General features: G+C 40.4%; 1 protein-coding gene and 1 pseudogene across 1 annotated transcript; one reads left to right on the top strand and one right to left on the bottom strand.

Moving 5' to 3' along the window:
• The first annotated feature begins 8069 nt into the window (after positions 1 to 8069).
• Positions 8070 to 9391, top strand: LOC149259456 (single myb histone 4 pseudogene; annotated as a pseudogene).
• A 3618-nt stretch (positions 9392 to 13009) lies between these two features.
• Positions 13010 to 15151, bottom strand: LOC149259455 (pentatricopeptide repeat-containing protein At3g12770-like). The gene is made up of 2 exons (XM_089375825.1): positions 14613 to 15151; positions 13010 to 14494 (listed from the first exon to the last, which is right to left on the bottom strand). Exons 1-2 carry the CDS (start codon positions 14716 to 14718, stop codon positions 14175 to 14177), a joined length of 426 nt encoding a protein of 141 aa, XP_089231951.1. The 5' UTR covers positions 14719 to 15151; the 3' UTR covers positions 13010 to 14174.
• Between the last annotated feature and the right edge of the window lie 8885 nt (positions 15152 to 24036).

The following is a 24036-nucleotide window of genomic DNA, read 5'->3' as shown; positions in this document are numbered from 1 at the left end:
TATCTTTCGAGGCTTCTGTTTTGCGCACTAACTCTGGAGTCCACACAATCGGTTTGTCGAGCCTACACCTTCCCTGACTGTCTGTTAGCTTCGCGATCCACTCATACAACTCAAAGGGGAAGGATGTAAAGAAAATTTCGTGGATTTCCGTATATAAGTAGTGCTCTAACCACTGTTTCTTTGATACTCGTGGATTCCTGTTTTCCTGCGCTGCAAACTCGTGAATCTTTCTGTCCAACCACCCTTCAATTTCTTTCTTTGTCAGATTCTAGTGACACGTCATTAGACATCCCTTATGCAGATCCCAGTCCCGGCAACGAAACCATTTGTTGGCTTGTGGGGGCCTGACCTAGGTTCAAAGGTGATTTAGCCAAACAAATTCCGATACTACTGGCCCTTTCGGCAACAGCCCGCGGAGCGCGGACTGAGGTCTCACCCAAAGTATTATGGGAGGGTGCTAGAACTAGGTTTCTGCACCCTGAAGATGTCTGATGAGTTCAAGTGGTCAGCGGTTCAATCCTGCGCGCACGTCGCTATGCGCACTTACCCCTACCTCGCAGCCTGAGATGCTACCTTCACACAGCCCTACTCGGGGGCCGAAAGCTGTTATTACCCAAGTCCTTACTAGTATTCCACCGTTAGTTGATTAACTTAGCTTACTTGTATGTGTACAGTATACTTAGCAATATAAATCATTCATACAAGTGCGTGTAGTAAATAAACAGTATATTTGCAATTGATATCAAACATGTAATAACTCAAGAACAGATACACATAATTTGGATAAAACTTCTCTTTATTATTCTCTTCTTTGGTTACAAACTCAACTCCGCCCTGCGCACTCAAATGTAGGGGTCCGCTCACTCAGCTGCGGACAACTACGCCTCTACGCACTCAGCTGGAGAGCCTTTTCCTACTGTATGACCCAAGACACCCTTAGACACTTTCGACTCAATCCCTTAGACTTGTTTCTCTTCCATACATGGTTCTTTCTTACACTCAGAGCCTCGCTCTATTTATACAATCCCATGGTACGCGGACCATGGGTAGGCTGACATTACATTACAAACTAGGGCAGACAACCCTATGACTCTAACATACTTCCGCGCTCGCAATTCACGGGGCTTTACAACATTATTTGGTCAAAACATGGGCTTTGAGCCCCAAAACATGCTTCCTGGGGGGTGATTCCATGCCCAACATGGACCACAAAGCAAAATATCCAACTCTAACTCATCTCAAAAACAAAATATAATCAAAAGTATGCAATAAGTTGTGAGAATAGTTGGTTTGACTAAGCTAGGAGGTGACTTAAGGCAAATTAAGGCCCATATAATTACCCAATGATGAAGCTCATCACATATCCCTCGGCCTCCTCAGAGGTAAGAGTCTTAATTTGGGCTTCTATAATATTTAGTTCCAGAGCTTCGACTTCTTTCTTAGAGGTTGCCCATTCTTTAGTTTTTTGTTTTATTTTCTTAAGATTTTTCAGAATATGTTTGCTAACAGAAATACCAGAAAGTGGAGAATAAAGATCCCACTGATCCTTGACAATATTGACAAAATATTTATCCTTTAGCCATGAGGAGTTCATTTTGAATGGGTTGGCCGATTTGTGAGTAGAGCCCCACAATTATATAAAAATTAGGGAGTGGTTAGAAATGGCACCCAAATCGATCCATTTTCTGATGAGTTGAAAGTGATCCAAAATACCTTCAGCAACAAGGAAATGTCTAATCTCTTGGCAATGTGATAGGGACCCGTCCTTTTATTGTACCAAATAGGCTGAAGTTTGAGGGGGGAAATTTTAGTAAGGGATCGAGATACTAGACAATCCCAAAAGTAATCAACAAAAGGATCAACATAAACTTGCTCCCCCCAAGATTCAGAAGATCCTGGCGAGACATTGAAGTCTTCCCCAACAATGAAATTTGGCGAATTTAAAAAGGATTTGCTAAAAAAATACTCCCATAAGGGTCTATGATTTTGGGTAGGACCATAAACATTGAGAAGGGAGAAGGAACATGATAGTTCTTCAAAGAAAAGTTCAACATCGAGCCCAACCAGAATGCTCCATGAGTTAAGAAGTTTAAAAGAGCAACTATTCCATCCCACCACCAAACCCTCATAATGAACCATGGCATAGGTGCACTAAAATTGCCATCCATGAAGTAGATTCTCTAGGAACTGTAAAATAGAGGAGCCCTGACCCAGGGTCTCTTGGAGGAAAATGACACATGGAGATTCAGAGTCAATTATATATTTTAGGGCAAGTCTTTTGGGGAGGATCGCTAATCCCCTGCAATTAAAGGACAATATCTTCATAGGGAAACAATGGAGGGGGTTGCAATTGCTCTAAGAACCCCAAAGATTGAAGCTTGTTTACCAACCACCATATCTACCTTGGCACTCTCCTTACCAAAGTAATGCTAGAATTTCAACCCCGGCCCCAAGACTCCAAGCATGAAAGATGAAAATGCCCCAACCCAAGTTCACGAGGTTTTTAAAGACAACCATTAGATCGAGGCCAAAGGTTGTACGAGGAAGAATCATCTCCCGAAAGTAGGGAAAGTGGGTGTAAATGGGAGGTGATGGGAGATGAGAGGTCACATTGAGGAATCGATAAAGAACAAAGGGCTTGAGATAGAACAAAATAAATATTAGGAGCAAATAGAATGAGGGAGCAAGGGGAAATACAAGAGAGGCAACCATTAAGATTTTCAAAAGTAGAATCAACATTACATACATGTGAAAATGGAAAGGAAGGAGAGGAAGAGGTACCTAGAACAGGTTTCTCCTGAGGGGTTGTTGAGACACCATGCATGACCATGGGATCCAGAACAAGGGCAACAACTTTATATATGAGCTCTTTTGAATGCCGAGGGAAGGGAATCACTTGATTTGCTGCTCGAAGTGGGTAAGCCATTTGGGAGTCTGACATCCTCCTAGAAAAGATTATCCTCATCCACCTGAACATACTGTACCATGGGGAAATTTTTGACAAGATGACCTTATCGATGACAACAACAACATCGAAAGGGCACTCCATGGTCCAATTCTTGTATATTCTCTTCCCCTTCCCCTAGTTCTATTTCCTTAGGAAGACCTTCCTTGAGGTCCACCAAGACCAAAATATGCACCATCGACAACATACCAAAAGTGAGGTACAAAGAGTCATGAGCCGTGTACATTCCAATGCAATTACCTAGATCCTAGAAAATCTCATTCACCCAGTAGTCTAGAGGAAGCCCAAGGAGCTGAAACCAAACCGACACAACATCTGACCACTCCTTTTGAACGTTGAACAATGAAGACCATAATTTAAAAATTACTGGAGATGAATCAATATTCCATACCTTCTCCACAGTAGAATGGGCATCCTCAATGAGAGCAAACTTTAGATGAATCCAACCCTTGTGTAGAATTTCCACCTTGGGTGAAGTCTGAAGAAAAGGAGCAATATCTTGTGAAACCCACACCCTAAGGGTTTGAATAGAGAAATGCTTGCCTTGAACGCTACCCATAAGGGAGGTTTCAAAGAAGATACCACCCCTCTCCATACGTACATCACCACCCAAAACTACAGCAGTGGGGGGCTGAAATTTCCTATGGATGTAGCGAGTCTTCTTGAGGCCGGACTTGATGAAGTTCAAATTTTTGCTCTCACAAAGGCCGTAGCAGGATTTCATTGGAAAGCCCCGAGAAAGTGCCGATAGAGCCCTATTGACAGGGGGTTGAGAGGGCAGGTTCTGAAAATGACCTAGGGAAAAAGGGCTTAGAGATTGAGCATTGTTTAAATTTGGTGTCAGAATACTGATCCAGCTAGAGAAAATCGACAAGAAATCCCCAATGAAACCCAAATTGAAGTCGAAACCCTCCGATGCATGTGAGCTCAGACTGATAAACTATTGATTATTGTGAAGGAAATCTGTAATGGAGATTGGACGGGACGATCTCGAGGCCGAGACCAACCCAACAATCCAAGACTCTAGCCCTTAGAATGTTGTCGTGTGTCCATTTCCAAGCTAGGTACCGACATAAACACTGACACCGTTGTAGCCTCAGAATGTGGAGGAGAATCCTGAGCCATGAGTGGAGTAGAGAGCACAGGAGAATGATAGAAAGGAGGGAGCAACGGGGACCTAACCCAGATAGGAGAAGGGTCCAATTGTCCAAATGAAGTCATGAAAATCCTAGATAGTGGAGAGGCCTAAGGGCTCATAATCCACTAACTCGACATCATTTGACACCGCTGTAGCCTCATAATGTGGAGGAGAATCCTGACCCATGAGTGGAGTAGAGAGCACAAGAGAATGACAGAAAGGAGGGAGTAGTGGTGACCCAACCCAAACAGGGGAAGGGTCCAATTGTCCAAATGAAGTCATGAAAATCCCAGATAATGGAGAGACCCCGGACTCATAATCCACTAACTCGACATCATCCATACAAATAAGATTCTTCAAGAATAAAACACAGATACTCCAACTAAAACCACCCTCGTAACTCACAAAAACCCCTGCCACTAGTAAAAAATGATAGAAAAATAAGCCCAAGAAAGCTCACCAGTGAAACCATGAGCATGTGAAGTGGGTCGAAAAGTCAATCCCCATCAAGCCATAAGGGAAGATGCACCACAGAGTGTAAACGAGAAATGCTTCCATTGTTAGGATTTTCCCATTGGGGTTCATCCTATTTACATCCAGTCTATTTATTTTCAACACTTTCAATCAAACTATAATTTTATTTCATTAATAAAATGATAAAAAATTATTATTTATATGTATATGATGCAACATGTATTCAAAGAACCATGGAAAATTTCATAGAGCTAAAATAAATAAATAAATAAATATTTCTAATAGTAAACACTACAAAGATCATTATAGCTTAAAAAATTCAATAATACATTTTTTAAAATAAATATTTAAATTTATTAGATATCATTTTTTGGGATTCAACTGCGTTAAGTAAGTCATTCAAACGTATGACCATTTCCATGAGAGGTAGTCGTAACTGACTAATTTCTCATGATTTTTGAATAGTTCACTTAGCACTCATTGCATCGGGTGATGCTCACAGGGGTGAAGAAGTGGGATTGAAACTAGTGAAATGTGGAGAACGAATCACATAGCATCAATCATCACTTCCGGGGCTTGCACCCGGTAACCAGGACTTCCCAGGAGGTCACCCATCCCAGAACTCCTCTGGCTCAAGCGCGCTTAACTGTGGAGTTTTCCCCACAATCAAGCCCACTTAGCTTGCTACCCCATTTGCAAAACCTTAGCAAGTATTGTGCCTCATGAACCATTCAAGTAGAGATCCCTTGACTCTTTTTTGAATTTAAGTATGGGGGATTTACGCAGTGCATTATATTAGATATCATTTTTTGGGATTCAACTGCGTTAAGTAAGTCATTCAAACGTATGACCATTTCCATGAGAGGTAGTCGTAACTGACTAATTTCTCATGATTTTTGAATAGTTCACTTAGCACTCATTGCATCGGGTGATGCTCACAGGGGTGAAGAAGTGGGATTGAAATTAGTGAAATGTGGAGAACGAATCACATAGCATCAATCATCACTTTCGGGGCTTGCACCCGGTAACCAGGACTTCCCAGGAGGTCACCCATCCCAGAACTCCTCTGGCTCAAGCGCGCTTAACTGTGGAGTTTTCCCCACAATCAAGCCCACTTAGCTTGCTACCCCATTTGCAAAACCTTAGCAAGTATTGTGCCTCATGAACCATTCAAGTAGAGATCCCTTGACTCTTTTTTGAATTTAAGTATGGGGGATTTACGCAGTGCATTATATTAGATATCATTTTTTGGGATTCAACTGCGTTAAGTAAGTCATTCAAACGTATGACCATTTCCATGAGAGGTAGTCGTAACTGACTAATTTCTCATGATTTTTGAATAGTTCACTTAGCACTCATTGCATCGGGTGATGCTCACAGGGGTGAAGAAGTGGGATTGAAACTAGTGAAATGTGGAGAACGAATCACATAGCATCAATCATCACTTCCGGGGCTTGCACCCGGTAACCAGGACTTCCCAGGAGGTCACCCATCCCAGAACTCCTCTGGCTCAAGCGCGCTTAACTGTGGAGTTTTCCCCACAATCAAGCCCACTTAGCTTGCTACCCCATTTGCAAAACCTTAGCAAGTATTGTGCCTCATGAACCATTCAAGTAGAGATCCCTTGACTCTTTTTTGAATTTAAGTATGGGGGATTTACGCAGTGCATTATATTAGATATCATTTTTTGGGATTCAACTGCGTTAAGTAAGTCATTCAAACGTATGACCATTTCCATGAGAGGTAGTCGTAACTGACTAATTTCTCATGATTTTTGAATAGTTCACTTAGCACTCATTGCATCGGGTGATGCTCACAGGGGTGAAGAAGTGGGATTGAAACTAGTGAAATGTGGAGAACGAATCACATAGCATCAATCATCACTTCCGGGGCTTGCACCCGGTAACCAGGACTTCCCAGGAGGTCACCCATCCCAGAACTCCTCTGGCTCAAGCGCGAATCCCAAAAAATGATATCTAATATGAGCCAGAGGAGTTCTGGGATGGGTGACCTCCTGGGAAGTCCTGGTTACCGGGTGCAAGCCCCGGAAGTGATGATTGATGCTATGTGATTCGTTCTCCACATTTCACTAGTTTCAATCCCACTTCTTCACCCCTGTGAGCATCACCCGATGCAATGAGTGCTAAGTGAACTATTCAAAAATCATGAGAAATTAGTCAGTTACGACTACCTCTCATGGAAATGGTCATACGTTTGAATGACTTACTTAACGCAGTTGAATCCCAAAAAATGATATCTAATATAATGCACTGCGTAAATCCCAGAGGAGTTCTGGGATGGGTGACCTCCTGGGAAGTCCTGCGTAAATGATATGAGCCAGAGGAGTTCTGGGATGGGTGACCTCCTGGGAAGTCCTGGTTACCGGGTGCAAGCCCCGGAAGTGATGATTGATGCTATGTGATTCGTTCTCCACATTTCACTAGTTTCAATCCCACTTCTTCACCCCTGTGAGCATCACCCGATGCAATGAGTGCTAAGTGAACTATTCAAAAATCATGAGAAATTAGTCAGTTACGACTACCTCTCATGGAAATGGTCATACGTTTGAATGACTTACTTAACGCAGTTGAATCCCAAAAAATGATATCTAATATAATGCACTGCGTAAATCCCCCATACTTAAATTTAAATTTATATTTTATACCAACATCAATATAATTAAATTTTTTTTTTTGGCTAAAATTTCCTAGAATGTAAGGAAATAAGGCAAATAAATATTTAAATTCATATTTTATACCAACCTCAAATATAATTAAAATTTATTTTACATTTTCTATTTTGGTAAGAGCTGGTGGGATGTAAGGAAATAAGGCATTGGACCCATAAGCATGAGTGAAAGCCTATTTTTACAAGACCACCAACGCCTAATTTTAGGTGGCCTGGTTTTCTTAAATAAGAGTGATAAATCTATCAGACCATGAATGTGTAATTTTAGAATTTTAGAGTGATAAATCTACCAGATCATGAACGTGTAATTTTAGGTGATGTGGTTTGACGTGGTTTTCATAAATCAGGTGACAAATCAGGTGACGTGCCTGGTTTTTTTAAATAAGAGTGATAAATCTACCAGACCACGAACATGTAATTTTAGGTGACGTGGTTTTCATAAATAAGAGTGATAAATCTATGAAACCACAGGGTAATATTAGGTGACGTGGTTTTTTTAAATAACAATGATAAATCTACCTAACCAATAACAACAAGTGATAAATCAACTTCACCAATAACAACAAATGATGACTATCCCAATATAAGTTTGACAACTCTGTTATAATAAATTTTATCCTATTACTAATTGGACAATTCTATTACTAATTGGACAATTTTATTATAATAAATTTAATTTGACAATTTTGTTATAATAAATTTAACCACATTGTAAATAATAATAATAATAAAATTTATTTATTAATTATTTTATTGCATGGTGGGTCTATAAATAAAGCCCTCTAGTGCTATAAGATTATGATGATGCCATTGTGAAAATGGAGAAAACCTAAGTCCTCTTGCAGCAAGCAAGTCACGCATTCCCTCTCTCCGACTTGGGTTTGGTGTAGAAGGCAGAGATTTACTTTGTTTAGGCTTGTTTGTCGGTCTTCACCTTCACCTTCAGACACCATTTGTCTGAACCGCCGAACTAGCTGTTGAAATGTTGAAACCCACCTAAATCGCAGGGGATTGGTGGATGTTAGCAGTGGTCACAGAGCGGTAGAGCTAGGGAAAATCCATATACAACTACATACACAGATACCCATTATCAGCCATGGGCGCTCCGAAGCAAAAATGGACATCAGAAGAAGAAGGTGCTCTGCGAGCGGGCGTGGAGAAGTATGGCGCCGGCAAGTGGCAGACCATTCTCAAGGACCCAGAGTTCGCGCTCTGCCTCGCATCTCGTTCCAATGTGGACTTGAAGGACAAATGGCGAAACCTTATGAGCGTCAATGCCGGTGGCCAGGGTTCGAAGACCCCCAGAGTAAAATCCATTGCGGCTGTGCCTCTTTCCTCAGTTTCCCCTCTCTCTGCCACAGCTCCTGGTGCTGCAATGCTCATAAAATCCGAAGCAATAATACCCTCCTCAACAGATATTGTTACCTATTCTCCTAAGAGCACTCCCGCAAGTGCTAGAAATCATTCCCCGAGGTGCGATTATGATGACATGATCTTAGAAGCCCTCACGGCTCTGCGAGATCCCAATGGAATAGAAGTTAACACAATTGCGAGTTTCATGGAGGAAAGGCACCAATTGCCCCCAAGTTTCAGGCGAACGCTCGGCTCGAAGCTCAAGCGCTTAGTTTCCCAGGAAAAGATAATCAAGATTCGTAATAGCTACAAGCTCAAGGATATGGAAGAACTGAGAGCTGCAGTTTCAGGACCTCGGAATCCAGCTGATGCGGCAATGCGATTATGCTACACTGCCATGGATGCTACTTCAGTGGAGACCATAAATCAAGCTTCCATGGCTGCTGCCATGAAGATGGCTGAAGCAGAGGCCATGGCTGCCGCGGCAAAAGAAGCAGCAAGAGAGGCAGAGTATGTTGCAAGATTGGCAGAGGAAGCAGATATGTTTCTTGAAGCTGCATCTGCTGTATTTGAACAATTCTTGCCTCCATATGGCGAGGATGGTGCTTCTTTATGAAATCATGTTTTTGCGGCCAACTTTCCAACACCATGCAAAGCCCTTTTCAGCGATTCAGGGATGCAACCATGTACAGAATTTTGTGCTCGGCTTTCTGATGTTATGCATGAATGTCTCTTTTTTTTTTATATCATAAACATTTTGACTTCACAAGGAATGTGTCCTTTCTGTTTCGCTTTTTGAAGTCTTTGGTTTTTGTGTCACGTTGTGGACCCTTCTGAGAGAATGTTTTATGAGAATTTAATAATAACATTGAGCGAATTTACCGGGAAATATGGTGTAATTGATGCGTTAAATTACTATAACTTACATTATGGCAGCTAAAATACTGGTAGGGTAAAACATTGTTTAAAGGGCATTACGGGTAACACCCTGTATAAAGGGCTTTATGAGCTCAAATATGGAAGGCAAGTAATATATCAATTGGCCTTATAGAAGTTGTGATCAGATATATGCACTTCTCTCTTGAAGTTTCAAGTTACAGTAATGAATTAAGCTATTCTTACGTAAACAGGTCAGGTCATGTTTCCCAGTACTTCTTTCGCACAAACCTGGTACAAGTTTTTTGGATTTTGAAATTGCACATTTGAATTGCTTTGCAGTATTGATGTGACCAAATGGAAAGGGTGCTGGGTGCTGGGATCTCCACAAATATTAAGCATCGATCCCAAATATTATGCATCTTGCAGCAAATTAATCATTGATTTATTGTTTTTTCATTCTATTCATTCAACACTATAATATTCTCATCCCAGTGGACAAGACAGTGAGCCAATCATGCAAGTCATGATGCTTAATATTTGCCATGACATTTTTGCATTAAAAACGTCTTTCATTTTTAATTAAATCGATATTTTTTCAGGGTCCAATTCTCTCTAACTTGCCACATGAAAGTGCTGTTTGCTATAAATATTATATGGCTCCGAAATCAACCCTTGCAGGCAATTTCATAGCCATTTATTCTTTATAATTTATACTTCATTTTTCTTTGTCTTTATTGTTTGTTCAAGAATGTTTAGTGTTGAAACCAACCACATTACCTTCGTCTTACAATTTTTTGCAGTCTCTTTGGAGATTGTTATAATTTCCAGATAAACACGGCTTGATAAAGATCTACACATTCTTTACTTTGCAATTCATCAATATCCCCGTTTAGAAAATTATTAATAGTTGAATGACTCTAAAAAAACCATTATTTTAACAACAGCTATCATAAGCATGTCTATGACAGATCCGGAGTTTGGAGGCCACCAATGCCTGTCTATCCACAAGTCTAGTAATAGTTGAATGACTTAAAAACCATTATTTTCACCACAGCTATCATAAGCATGTCTATGACAGATCCAGAGTTTGGTTGCCACCAATGCCTCTTTATCCACAAGCCTAGTCACCATCTTGTCCTTCAAGAGTATCAGGGTAGAAAGCCAACCGCATCTCGGCATTATGAAGAATAACGTTTTAATCTATGTACCCACCGAAAAAACCCACATGCCCTAGATACATTATGGGGATTTATGGATCCTGAGGGAATATCTCCCCAATGCTGGGGACTTGATCGGAGACAGGAACTTGCCGGCCATTCCCACGATATTCCCAGTAGATTTCAGAGATGTTCTGAACAGATTTTAGGGATCTTCAGCCAGATTTCAAGGGTTTTTTAAGGCAGATTTCAGATATTTTTCTGGGCACATCTTCCACTTTGACAATCATGGACATCAATGATTGGACAATATGATCATTTTTCCATCCATTATTTTCGTATTGCACTGAATCTAAATTTGTTGTACAAGTTAAAGCTCAAAACATGGTATTTTAAATTTGTATGCTCGATTTCAATTTGAGTTTCTGGTGATTTAAATATGCAATTTTCAGCCATAACAACAAACAAAGCCTCCGTGTTAAGAAAACAGAAAATGCAACATTTCAAAGGACTGATCCTTGTAGTTATTGCTCTTGTTCTTCACATTTTTTTGGGTCATCTTGGCTTCTATATGTCGTACATGGGTTTTCAAAAGTCATTCAAGTCCCAGTGCTTCCATCATCCCAACTTCAAGCATTGTGAAAATAATCAAATATCAGTGACTTGGATTGGCTACTAAATGTTTGAATAAATTTCTATTCAATCACTTTCTTAATCTAATATATGAATCTAATATCTTTACAGAACCCAAGTGTTTTATAGTGGTTTTTCACGGAACCGTCTAAGTCTGCAAAACTTATTGTGGAGGGAATGTCTTTTATGTTTTAACATAATATCATTAACCAGAAATATAAGAAAGAATAGCTGCTATAGAGACAATTCTCTATCTCATAAACCCTTCATAGACATTATTGTAAAATGAAAAATAGTTACACTTACGTTTTCTAGAGTTAAACTGTATTTTGTTCATGTCTGATAGCCAATAATAAAATGTCACTCAGCCCTGTTTTGAACTGCTTGAGCTTTTTCAGGATTGGCAAGATTAAGGGCCCTGCATAATACTATATAGTTTAGCTGGTTAATGTCACTCAGCCCTGTTTTGAACTGCTTGAGCTTTTTCAGGATTGGCAAGCGTAAGGGCCCTGCATAATACTATATAGTTTAGCTTGCATAATACTATATAGTTTAGCTTGTTATGCTTACAAACTTGAAGCAAGTACAAATGTTTATGGTGAATTCTAATTTTTTAATATTTTTTTAATATATATATCATTGCCACCTTTTGAAAAATTTGGGGGTGTACTCTAGCAGTCCTGAGGAGGCATCTCATCGTCCCACAGTTACCCATCCCAAAAACAAGTAGAACATATGTCTTAATGAACAATAAAAAAAGGTCCTCCTAAAAATGCTTTAAGAGCCTGCTTGCAGTGATCTCATTATTGTTTAATAACAAAAGAGTTGCAACAAGGCCAAGTCCTAACAGGTTTTGCTAATAAATATATCCAAATGAATTTTGCAGTCCGCTTGCAAATACTCCCACAGTTAAGGGAAAGTCTCTCAGATATGATCTCCAGAATAATTCTTCTTTCTTTGGACAAAACATTCGTGTCTGCCAATTTCCACTGATTCTTTCACAAATATAGTAAGAATGACAGTGTCATTCGGTCCAAAGGATAGGGATGTTGGCCTTTGTGATCCTCATTTATGATTTGATCCTAGTCAACCTAGGGTTTTCATCCTCCCTGTGATAAGTACAGTTCTAATGTCCATAAGACAATTAGGCTTCTTGTATCCGCAATTTTAACATTTTGTACCATGGTTATTTTACCAGCTGTTCCTTTGTTAACTTCATATTGTGAAGCAATGCCACCATCTGCATATGCAAGGTTTTCGGATGTCGATAATTTACTCGGGTACTGCCAGATTTATATAACCATGTGACTGAAAAAAATTCCCTATTTCGTTATTAGAAATCGACACGGGTACTGCCAGATTTATATACCCATTGTTTGGAAAAAAATGCTCTATATGAATGTTCAAAATTGACAGATATGGCATAGCTGTGTATCACCATCCGGTGGAGCAGTAAACTAAAAAGTGGATAAATTTAACCAGTTTTCTATTAAATCTTTCTCCAAATGTGGTAAGAATTTTGTTAAAAATTATAGGTTCAATTAACTGATAAGAACTTTAACCATGGCACCTTGTCCTTGGTGGTTTTAACCCATTTTAACAAGAGGTCGATTGCTGAAATTTCAAAAAATTGGGTGGATAAGCGCAGAACTTTACCTCACTCGAAAAATACAATCTCACAGAAAAAAATGAATTTGTTGATTTCTTAACTCACTTCTCCGCATAGCTGGTGAGTCTGTAGAGAACATGTCTGTTGTAAACTAGTGGAATGTATTGATTTTACCAATCAATTTAAAAACACAAAGTAGCCATAAACCTAGTCACTTTCTACTAATGCAAGGTTGACTTAGTACAATGTTCATAGCTAGTTTCAATTGCCATTACGAATAATCTCTACAAGAGAACTTCTCATCTTTGAAATCATTGTAACGATTGGCATCCCTCGGAATGGTTTTCTGCAGAAAAATTTTGGATATAGACTTGGTCGCAGAGTGGCAATCACCACAAACTCTGAGATTTTTGATAACTCGAATAGTTGTTCCAGGAGGTGTATTTAACAAACCAAATGCATTCGCTATTTTTTTTCACTATGGTGGCAAAAAGTTTGTTCTTTCTGGTCTTCAGTCACATCATTCAACACAAATCTAATATCAGGAACATACCCTGCTGCCTTCATTTCGCAAGACAACCTGTCCAACTTTGCATAGCTTTTCTGCATTTGTGGATGGGATCTATCTCCAACAAGGAAAACATGGACCTGCTTATTGTCTCAATCAAACTGCATAGATGTTCGAGAGAAGTACGTAAGGTGTAGCATCTTTTGGGTTCAATACAAATATGCATTCGGCCACACGTTCTCTGAAGTCCACATTCTTGTGCCATCTACACGCACAAAACAAAGAACTCCAAAGAGCGGCAGTCGCTTTTATTGGCATTTTATCCAGAAAGCCTTTGGCTTTATCTAGCCCTCCCGCTTGACCAAGGAGATCAATCCTGCAGCTATAGTATTCTATCATTGGTGTAATGTGCTAATGTTATTTTTATGCAATTGAAGTATCGATAGCCCTCTTCCACTAATCCTCCATGGCAACATGCAGACAAAACACCAATGAAGGTGATATGGTCCAATATAATCCTACAATGTTTCATCGATTGAAAGAGCTCAAAGGCTTACCTGGCAGAGACTTTTTTTGCATGGCATATCCTGTAATAATTGCTGTCCAGTAGACAGTATCTCGTTGATACATTTTGTCATATATATCCCGCGCCTTCTCCAGACTCTTACATTTTGCATACATGTCCACCAGGGCCTCACCACAAAGGCATCAGACTGAAATCAACTTTTGAAATTTTTTTCGTGAATCTCCATTCCTTGTTCCATAGCTTCTCATTTGGCACCTTCTCGCAGAACACTTGCAAAAACCTTGGAGTCTCTGCTAATTTCATATGTTGAAAAAGCTTCAGAGCCTCCTCCCCCCTGCCCATTCTGCTCACACCCTGCAATGATTGCAGTCCATAGGAACACGTCTCTTTGGGGTAATTCTTGAAAAAGTTCCAGGGCCTCATCAACATACCTTTTCTGTGCATACCCTGCAACCATTGCTGTTAAGGAAACCACATCCGGTTTACATATCTTGTCGAACACATTGCTTGCAGTCTCTCTATCTCCACATTTGGCATACATACCAACAAGGGTATTTGCCATAACTGAGACTAACAGACCTATGTTATTATCTTTTCATGAATTTCCATGCATGCAACAGACATACCAAATTGGCACATGCTGAAAGAACACTGGCAAAGGTAAAGTGATTGGGTTGGATACCTGTTCGCTGCATCTGGTGAAAGAATGCCAATGCCTCCTCAGGGAATCCATGCTTTGCATAACCTGCAATTACGGCAGTCCATGAGCAGATATCTCTCTCGGACATTTGATAGAAAATTCTGCCTCCTCAGGAACTCAATGCTTTGCATAACCTGCAATTACGACAGTCCATGAGAAGACATCTCTATCGGACATTTGATTGAAAACTCTCTGCCAGCGTCCACCAAATCTCCACACTTCACATACATCTTGAGAGGCTTGTTCTCTACAGGTTTCCTACAGGTTTCTCAGCGAGAATTCCCCTGGATTGTGTCAGCGTGAATTAGCTTTCCCTGAGATATAGCTCTCTTTTTTATGGAGCCTTCTGCTAAAGAGCAATACAAGTAGAAGATTCTACAGGGCTGTGTGCAATGTGCAAAATCTGCAATTCTTACCGACCGCTGCGTTTGCAGTATATTACACCATGGTCAAGAGAGCTGCGATTTGAAATGTGTTCTGTTTTTGCGTTGGGGCTGAAACATTATCATTGATCATCTTGGTTTTCATGCTAATTTTACTTATGCTAAATATCGTTTATCCAGGGTTATAAGAAGTTAAATTTATTTTATGCAGTGTTGAATATCTTTGTTCAGGGTTTAGAGGTTTATTGTTTAGCTTATTTTTATGATTTTATAAAGATGTCTGATAATTTAGATTATGTATTTTTTTCCATAAAATGTTATAAATTCAATTTGAAATGAATTAGAATATATAAATTTCTTGGGTTTTTGTTGTTCACCAATCTTATATTTATATTTAGCTTGATGATAACTTTAAAATTAAATTCTTATTTAAGAAATAACCGTTTTATATTAATAGTTTTTATTAACAATTATTTATATGTTTTCTATTTTTTTTGAAATCTAGGCTCTTGTTAAATCATAATTTTTTGGTATATTTGACTTACAATTTCAAGAAAGAATGTGATTTTTTTGTTGTTTAAAATGTATTTTTGAATGCATAAATGGATTCAACACCCTGAAAAACACGAGGCACTCAAACTCTACGGATTAAACAACTTAAACTCAAGTTTTTAAAATCTCTGCTGGATTTTGGTTAAAACAATTTAAACTCAAGTTTTTAAAAATCTATGCGGGATTTTGGTTAAAATTAACCAGAAAAAATGTCCTGAAAAAGGTCACTTCGTCTCTAAGATTTTATTTTATTTTTTCAAGAAAAATCATAACTTTCATTATGTGAAATAGTAAAAATTACATGTTGTAGATGCATAAGACATATCAAAATTGGTTGTTTGTTCATTCAACAAACATATAAGTGATACAACCATGTATAAATCATAACTGTAATATAATTGATCTAAAAATACAAAAACTGCATATATATGTCACTGTCAATTAAGTGGGTCCATAAAGGGACAGTGATAATATTAGTAATGTGCATTCCCATTGTGTTCATTGACTAGCCATGTCTTGCTACGACCTTGTTTTGCTAAGATCATGTCTTGGATGTCTTGGATAGCTGATCACAAAGATTCCTTTCCCTGTAAATGTGGTGACATGTGATTACATCATATTGAGCTTTAATAATGAGAATGTCCTTCAGTAATGTCCTGAGTGTGTGCATGTGACATGTAGTATGAAGATTGAACCAATCAATAACAACACATGAATCACCAAAGACGTGTAGTTGCCAACATAATTTCGTCTATAAATTAGACTACATCAAATTAAATTATTATTATTTTTTACAATATACTCCTTACCAACAATTGTTGTCATAAATATAAAGTAATTAATATGTGCTTTATAGTTGCACTATACTAAACAATGATTAATTTATACCCCAGTGATAAGTTGGTTTGATTTTATTCGATTTAAACACTTCTATATTTAAAGGTATATATTTCTATATATATCATGTATTATTTTTTGTGAGGTATAATTTGAGTGTGTTTAATGACTCAGAGTATGTCTTTTCTCCTAAAAGATTATGGATTCAAATTCAAAGAAATATAATTGATCCAGGTGGATATTGGTGGCCACCTGCCAAGTCCACCTGGACCCCCACCATTGTCCTTCTCAGCATTTTCAGTTTCCTTAATTGTAGCACAACTTACTATTTTTAGCAGTTTTTCGGGTCCTGAACTTCCGGAGCCGTTTTGAGGCCCTAAACGACGTTTTTTGGGGAATCCGGAGGCAACATGGGTCCATGGAATGGACCGATGTTGCCTGTTCCAACAATGGTAGTGCTCGGATAGATCTTTTTAACGAGCTATTGTATGCGTCAAACGGAGATCATATGCCAAAGTTACGACCCCGGGAAGATGTACCAATTTCCCCAAACGGGGCCCACAGTTTGGCGTTTCATCTCCTAGGGTTAGGTTTTGGAATGTTAAGGGCTTTCCATTGTTTCTCAACAATAAATAGGCCTTCGAGCCTCATTGTAAGACAGTTCAGAGGCATGTAGCCATCACATCTCTTCTCAGAGATATGCTACCATCGCCCTAGCTGGTTTATTTCCATTTCTGGTTGTAAGCATATTCCAGTATTTTCCATTAATGAAATGAAGTATTATTTCCGCTGCATCTTTGTGTATATGGTTATCTCTGTAATTTGTTGCGTTCCTGTTTAAATCCGGATCAGTGGTATCAGAGCGGTCTGCTTTTTCTCTATTTTTCTTTGCATGTCCCCAACAAGGTCGGGATATAAGGAGTTAGGGCTTGAACTGGTTGAACCTTTGCAAGACCAGCCTCGCAAATCCCGACGGCCTCCCATGGCGGACGAGAAGAAAGACGAGGGGGCAGGAGATCCCATCAAAATCTTGCTCGAAGAAGCCCTCGAGCGACAACAGAACGCGATGATGGACAGCTTTGCCCAGATCCTTCAGCGGCTACCCAGAAGCGACGCATCGTCTTCCAGCAGCTACTCTGGAAACGCCACACCCTTTAAGGTACAAGTTAATTTTGAAATCCCCATATTCGAGGGTCAAATAGACGCAGATGCCGTAGATAAATGGTTAAATCTGCTAGAGGGTTATTTTTCTGTTCATGATTTTTCGAGTCGGGAAAAGATTGTTTTTGCTCTTCTCAAAGCAGCCCCCCACGTCAAGGACTGGTGGGAAACCTACTGCGAGCAGAAGGATGAAAGTACTGGCTCACTATTTTCAGCCGCACCCACCTGGGATTCGTTCCGGGATGCCGTCAAGGAGCAGTACTACCCTGTTGGAAGCTATGAGGATGAATACATAGAGTGGACCACGTTGCAGTAGGGAAGGGACCAAGACGTGCCGGAGTTCACCAATCTTTTCCATACCCTTCGCACAAAGTTGGGTATCAAGGATTCGGAGCAACATTTGATACTCAAATATCGTGGCTGCCTGCACAAGTACATCTAGGAAGAAATACAATTCCTAAACATCCCCTCGCTCGGCGCAGCATACCGATATGCCGTCAAGGTCGAGCAGAAGTTGAAACAAAAGAAGCGAGATTTTGGATCTGCGAATCCAAAGCATGGGAAAGGTGCCCCGAAACCACATAACAAAGGACAAAGCCAAGGCGGGACAACCCAAGACAACCAGCCGAAGCTGCAAGCAAAAAACAGCGCCGCGAAGCCGAGAAAGGACACTGGAAAATGGTGCGAGTTCCATAAGAGCTCCACTCACAACACAAGTGAGTGTCGGGCCAAGCAGTCACTGGTGGCTGAGCTAAAGGTTTCAGAATCAGATGCATGTTCCGACTCTGAGTCAGAACCCGATAAGGGGTATGAAAAAGGGAAGCAGATCATTGATGCGAATCTCAGCGCCACTGTTGCTACCGCAAAGATCCAGAAAAATGAACCCGAAGATCCAGAGGAGGAGGAGCGTCTCTTCCACTCTCACATGTGGGTAAAGGGCTCCCCGATACAGTTCATTGTTGATAGCGGGAGTCAAAAGAACCTCATTTCGGCAGAGGTCGTGAAGCGGTTGGGCTTACCAACCACAGCACATCCACAACCATACACCATTGGGTGGCTGCACCAAGGACGAGATCTTCGCGTGAGCCAGCAGTGTCGCCTTCCATACAACATCAAGCCCTTCACGGATGAGGTATTGTGTGACATTGCTCCCCTTGAAGTTTGTGATGTATTACTAGGACAACCATACTTGTGGAAGCGACATGCTGTGTATGAATCAAGACCCCGTGCTGTTATTATTACATTGGGAAATAAGTTGTTCAGGATACCAGAGGTAGCACCACCTGCCGCCATCTCTTTAATTACTACAAAACAATGCAGTAAGATCATTTCCAAAACTAGGAAATTTGTTTTCCTGATGATACGCCCTCAAGGAAAGAAGAAGACAGTGGTCGCGGCCTCCAGACGGGGTCCCTCTGCACGACAACTACAGATGGACAAGATTGTGGAGGAGTACGAGGACATCTTCACCACTCCGGCAGGAGTTCCTCTGCACTGTCAAGTCAAGCACTCCATCGATCTGACCCCAGGTGCGCCGCTACCCAATGGACCAATTTATCGGCGCTCCGTTCTGGAGAACAATGAAATCAAGAGGCAGATTCAGGAGCTCCTGCAGAAAGGTCACATCCGTCCGAGTTCATCGCCCTGTGGGAGCCCGATCGTGTTGGTACAGAAGAAGGATGGGACGTGGAGACTCTGTATTGACTATCGGGCGCTGAACAAGATCACTGTCCGTAATAGGTACCCGATCCCGCGGATTGATGACCTCCTAGACCAACTAAAGGGGGCGAAATATTTCAGCAAGATCGATCTGAAGTCAGGATATCACCAGGTACCAATCGAACCCTCTGATGTGTGGAAGACTGCCTTCAAATCCAAGGAGGGCCTCTTCGAATGGTTGGTCATGCCTTTCGGATTGACGAATGCTCCTGCAACCTTTATGAGGCTAATGGATGACATCTTACGGCCATTCACCAACTCCTTTGTAGTAGTATACTTGGATGACATTCTGATCTTCAGCCAGAGTTGGGAAGAGCACCTCCACCACATCCGACAGGTTCTCCAAACACTGCGGCAACACAAGCTATGTGCCAATTTGGAGAAATGCACTTTTGGCATGACCCAGGTTCAGTATCTGGGATACATCATTGATGAACAGGGGGTGCATGTCGATCCAGCCAAGGTCCAAGTCATTCGGGATTGGCCCTCTCTAACCACTCTAACAGAGCTCCACAGCTTTCTAGGTCTTGCCAACTTCTACCGCAGGTTTGTGTTGGGGTTTTCTCATATTTCTTGGCCCTTGAGTCAGGTCACCAAGGGAGGGGCGAAAGCAAGATTCTTTTGGTCTGAATCTCAACAGAAGGCATTCATAGAGTTGAAGGATCGCCTCTGCACGGCACCAGTGCTCGCTTTACCAGATTTACAACAACCATTTGAGGTCGAGACAGATGCCTCTGACTATGCTATTGGGGCAGTCCTTACTCAACATGGACATCCAGTGGCATATCACAGTGAAACACTTTCAGACACAGTCCGGAAGTACCCCACTTATGATAAAGAGATGTATTCCATTGTACAGGCCTGCCGACAATGGAAGCATTACATTTTGGGGAAGGAAACGGTCATCCACACAGACCACCGACCCCTGCAGTTCATACAGACCCAAGGGAAATTGCAGAATGATCGCCATCAGAAGTGGTCTACATACCTGCAACAGTTCCACTTGAATATCAAGTATAAGAAGGGCAGCACCAATAATATTGCAGATTGCCTCAGTCGACCACCGATCATGGCGTTAACCACCGTGCTCAACTCTTGTGGGCACGAGACTTCTGATTGGCCACTTCTCTACAAGAGCGACCCAGAATTCGGCCACACATACCAGACACTCTTGGAGGGTCGGCGTGTTGCAGATTTTCACCTCCAGGATGCCCTATTATGCCACCTCGGTCACCTTTGTGTTCCTTCAAGCGAGCGTGCCAAGATGATTTGGGAAGCACACTACAGTCGGGCTGCTGGGCATTTCGGGGTCGAGAAAACAGTGGCAGTACTGCAAAATTATTTCTATTGGCCGAACCTTCGACAGGATGTTGGGAAGTACATCAGATCATGTACTGCCTGTGCCATTGCCAAACCGACCATTAAGAAGCACGACCTCTATACCCCGTTGCCTACCCTAGTCGACCTTGGGAATCCATCTCCATGGATTACATGTCAGGCCTTCCTTCCACTAAGCATGGAAATGACTGTGTTTTTGTGGTCGTCGACAGGTTCTCGAAGATGGCCATTATGGTGGCCTGCAAGAAGAATATCACAGCAGAAGCCACTGCTAAACTCTTCTTTGAACGAGTGTGGGTGCACTTTGGGATCCCACAGTCTATCATCTCAGATCGGGACAGTCGGTTTCTCAGCACATTTTGGTCTAGTCTCTGGTCAATGCTGGACACCAAACTCACGAAGTCCACAACCTTCCATCCTCAAACTGATGGTCAGACAGAGGTTGTCAATAGGATGATCGTGCACATTCTGCGCATTTATAACTCAAAGCATCCACGCACATGGGACGAGAGCCTCCCCTATGTTCAACACAGCTACAACCGAGCTCTTCACAGCTCCACTGGCCATAGCCCTTTTCAGGTGGGTTTGGGATTCCAGCCACTATGCCCCATTGATGTGGCCATGCCACTTGCAGCTACTCACATGAATTCAACTCATGTCCAGTCCGAAACAGATAAGGCCACCAGCTTCATTGAGCGCATCCAACATATTCGCCAGCAGGTCCATGACATTCTTGAGAAATCAAATGCCAAGTACAAGCAGCGACATGATCAACATCGGGTGCCACACAAGTTTCAGGTGGGCGACAAAGTCTGGTTGCATTTGCAAAAGGAACGCCTTACTAGAGCCTATCGGAAATTGAGACCACTCCGATATGGTCCTTACACCATTACTAAGGCTATGGGAGACAATGAATTTGAGCTCAGCATTCCCCCATTCCTTGGCCTGCACCCAATGTTCAATGTGGACCGCCTTCGGCCATACTTTCCACCATTGCTAGACACATCCGACATTGCAGAACAACTCAAACCCACAGAATTAAATCCAGATTGCATGGAACAAGCTGCAACTGATCGGATCATGGACACACAGATCAAGAACACTCGCCAACAGAATATCCAACTATATCGAGTTGTCAAAGCAGGCCAACTCCTTCAGCAGGGCAAGTGGCTCACCAGGGAACAAGTTCAGCAAAAGTTTCCTCATCTCATGGAGGAGCTCAACGCAATGGGGACCATTGCTTCCTAAGGGGGGAGGAATGATCCAAGTGGATATTGGTGGCCACCTGCCAAGTCCACCTGGACCCCCACCATTGTCCTTCTCAGCATTTTCAGTTTCCTTAATTGTAGCACAACTTACTATTTTTAGCAGTTTTTTGGGTCCTGAACTTCCGGAGCCGTTTTGAGGCCCTAAACGATGTTTTTTGGGGAATCCGGAGGCAACTTGGGTCCATGGAATGGACCGATGTTGCTCGTTCCAACAATGGTAGTGCTCGGATAGATCTTTCTAACGAGCTATTGTATGCGTCAAACGGATATCATATGCCAAAGTTACGACCCCGGGAAGTTGATGTACCAATTTACCCCAAACGGGGCCCACAGTTTGGCGTTTCATCTCCTAGGGTTAGGTTTTGGAATGTTAAGGGTTTTCCATTGTTTCTCAACAATAAATAGGCCTTCGAGCCTCATTGTAAGACAGTTCAGAGGCATGTAGCCATCACATCTCTTCTCAGAGATAAGCTACCATCGCCCTAGCTGGTTTATTTCCATTTCTGGTTGTAAGCATATTCCAGTATTTTCCATTAATGAAATGAGGTATTATTTCCGCTGCATCTTTGTGTATATGGTTATCTCTGTAATTTGTTGCGTTCCTGTTTAAATCCGGATCAATAATGTATATATTTCTTCGACTTTAATATTTTATACATCAATTTGATGTCTAATTAGTTGTGACCTTAAAATTAGAATATTATTAGTATACTAACCCAATCATATAAAATAAATAGATAAGGATCAAAACACTTACTTCATGGTACATCTCATATTGTCTCTATATATATATAAAATAAAATTTAACTAAATTATAATCTTATTTTAAATTATTATTATTATTATTATTATTGATTATAAAAATATTAATATATAAGTTACACATATATGATTATTATGATGATGATGATTAACGTCTACTAAGGCCAATAAGGTCTATAGATATTTAGAAAAACATATAATAATATGCATCCCCTCTTTACCATGAAGATCATTACTATAAATAGGCTTTGTTATAGTACCATGGGCTAATACCACATGCCCAAGAAACCATAACTATGTTCTTATGACACTTATTCACATGATGACTTATTTTAATTAATCAATTTAGTTAGAAGGCATAACTACTTTTGAGATAAATCGCAACCTTTAATATGTGACTACTATTATGAATGCTAGGTTAAATCCCTATTCTCCACCCAATTATGTTGGCGTGTCTAGTTTGAAATATGTTTTCCAAAATTTTAATTTAACTAGCCCAACCATATAAATTAAATGACTCGTAAATGTCCATGGAAATCAATCCATAATAAATGGACAATGTAACTTATAAATGAAATGGTTTTTTAATATAGATGATTTTTTGTTATTTAAAATACATTTTTGAATGTATAAATGGATTCAACACCCTCAAATGACTCACTAAATGGTCTTTTTTCACATGTAATACAATTTCAAGAAGATTGTGGTTTTTTGTTGTTTAAATACATTTTTGAATGCATAAATAGATTTAACAACTTAAAAAATCCATTGGGCACTTCAATTTTACAAATTAAACAACTTAATATTCAACTTTTTAAAAACATCCACTAGATTTTAGTTAAAATTAACGAGGAAAAATGCCCTAAAAAAGGCCATTTTGTCTATTAGTTATACTACACCTATAATAAATACTAAAACACTTACTTCATCATATAAGTTGCTAAAATTAAAAAACATCCTATCATGGAGATCCTTAATCAATACCATATCTTATCAATACCACATGCCTAAAAACACATAACTCTTTTGATTCAGTGTCCCACAGTAAGAACCGTTTTCTGCCAACGTTTCAAATCCCAACTGGGATCCATCATCAGGGCTTCTTGAGGGCTTCAAGAATTCAAGAAGCCGTGATGATGGATCCTAATTGGGATTTGAAGAAGCCGTGATGATGGATCCTAATTGGGATTTGAAACGTTGGCAGAAAACGGTTCTTACTGTGGATTCTCCAGAAACTGAATCAAAAGATTTAAACCATAGAGGTCTTATATCCAACACATAACTCATTTCATATGATATCCGTTCATATCATATATTTTTTAATTAATGAATTTAATTGAAAGGTCAAAAAATACATAAATACATTGAAAATAAATCTTCATCTTT

Source organism: Pinus tabuliformis, chromosome 6, assembly GCF_031772625.1.
Source record: "Pinus tabuliformis cultivar Carrire ecotype Pingquan chromosome 6, CPIR1, whole genome shotgun sequence".
In the NCBI taxonomy this organism is placed as follows: domain Eukaryota; kingdom Viridiplantae; phylum Streptophyta; class Pinopsida; order Pinales; family Pinaceae; genus Pinus; species Pinus tabuliformis.
Note: the sequence above shows the minus strand (reverse complement) of the source record. Positions and strands in the feature narration are given on the sequence as shown.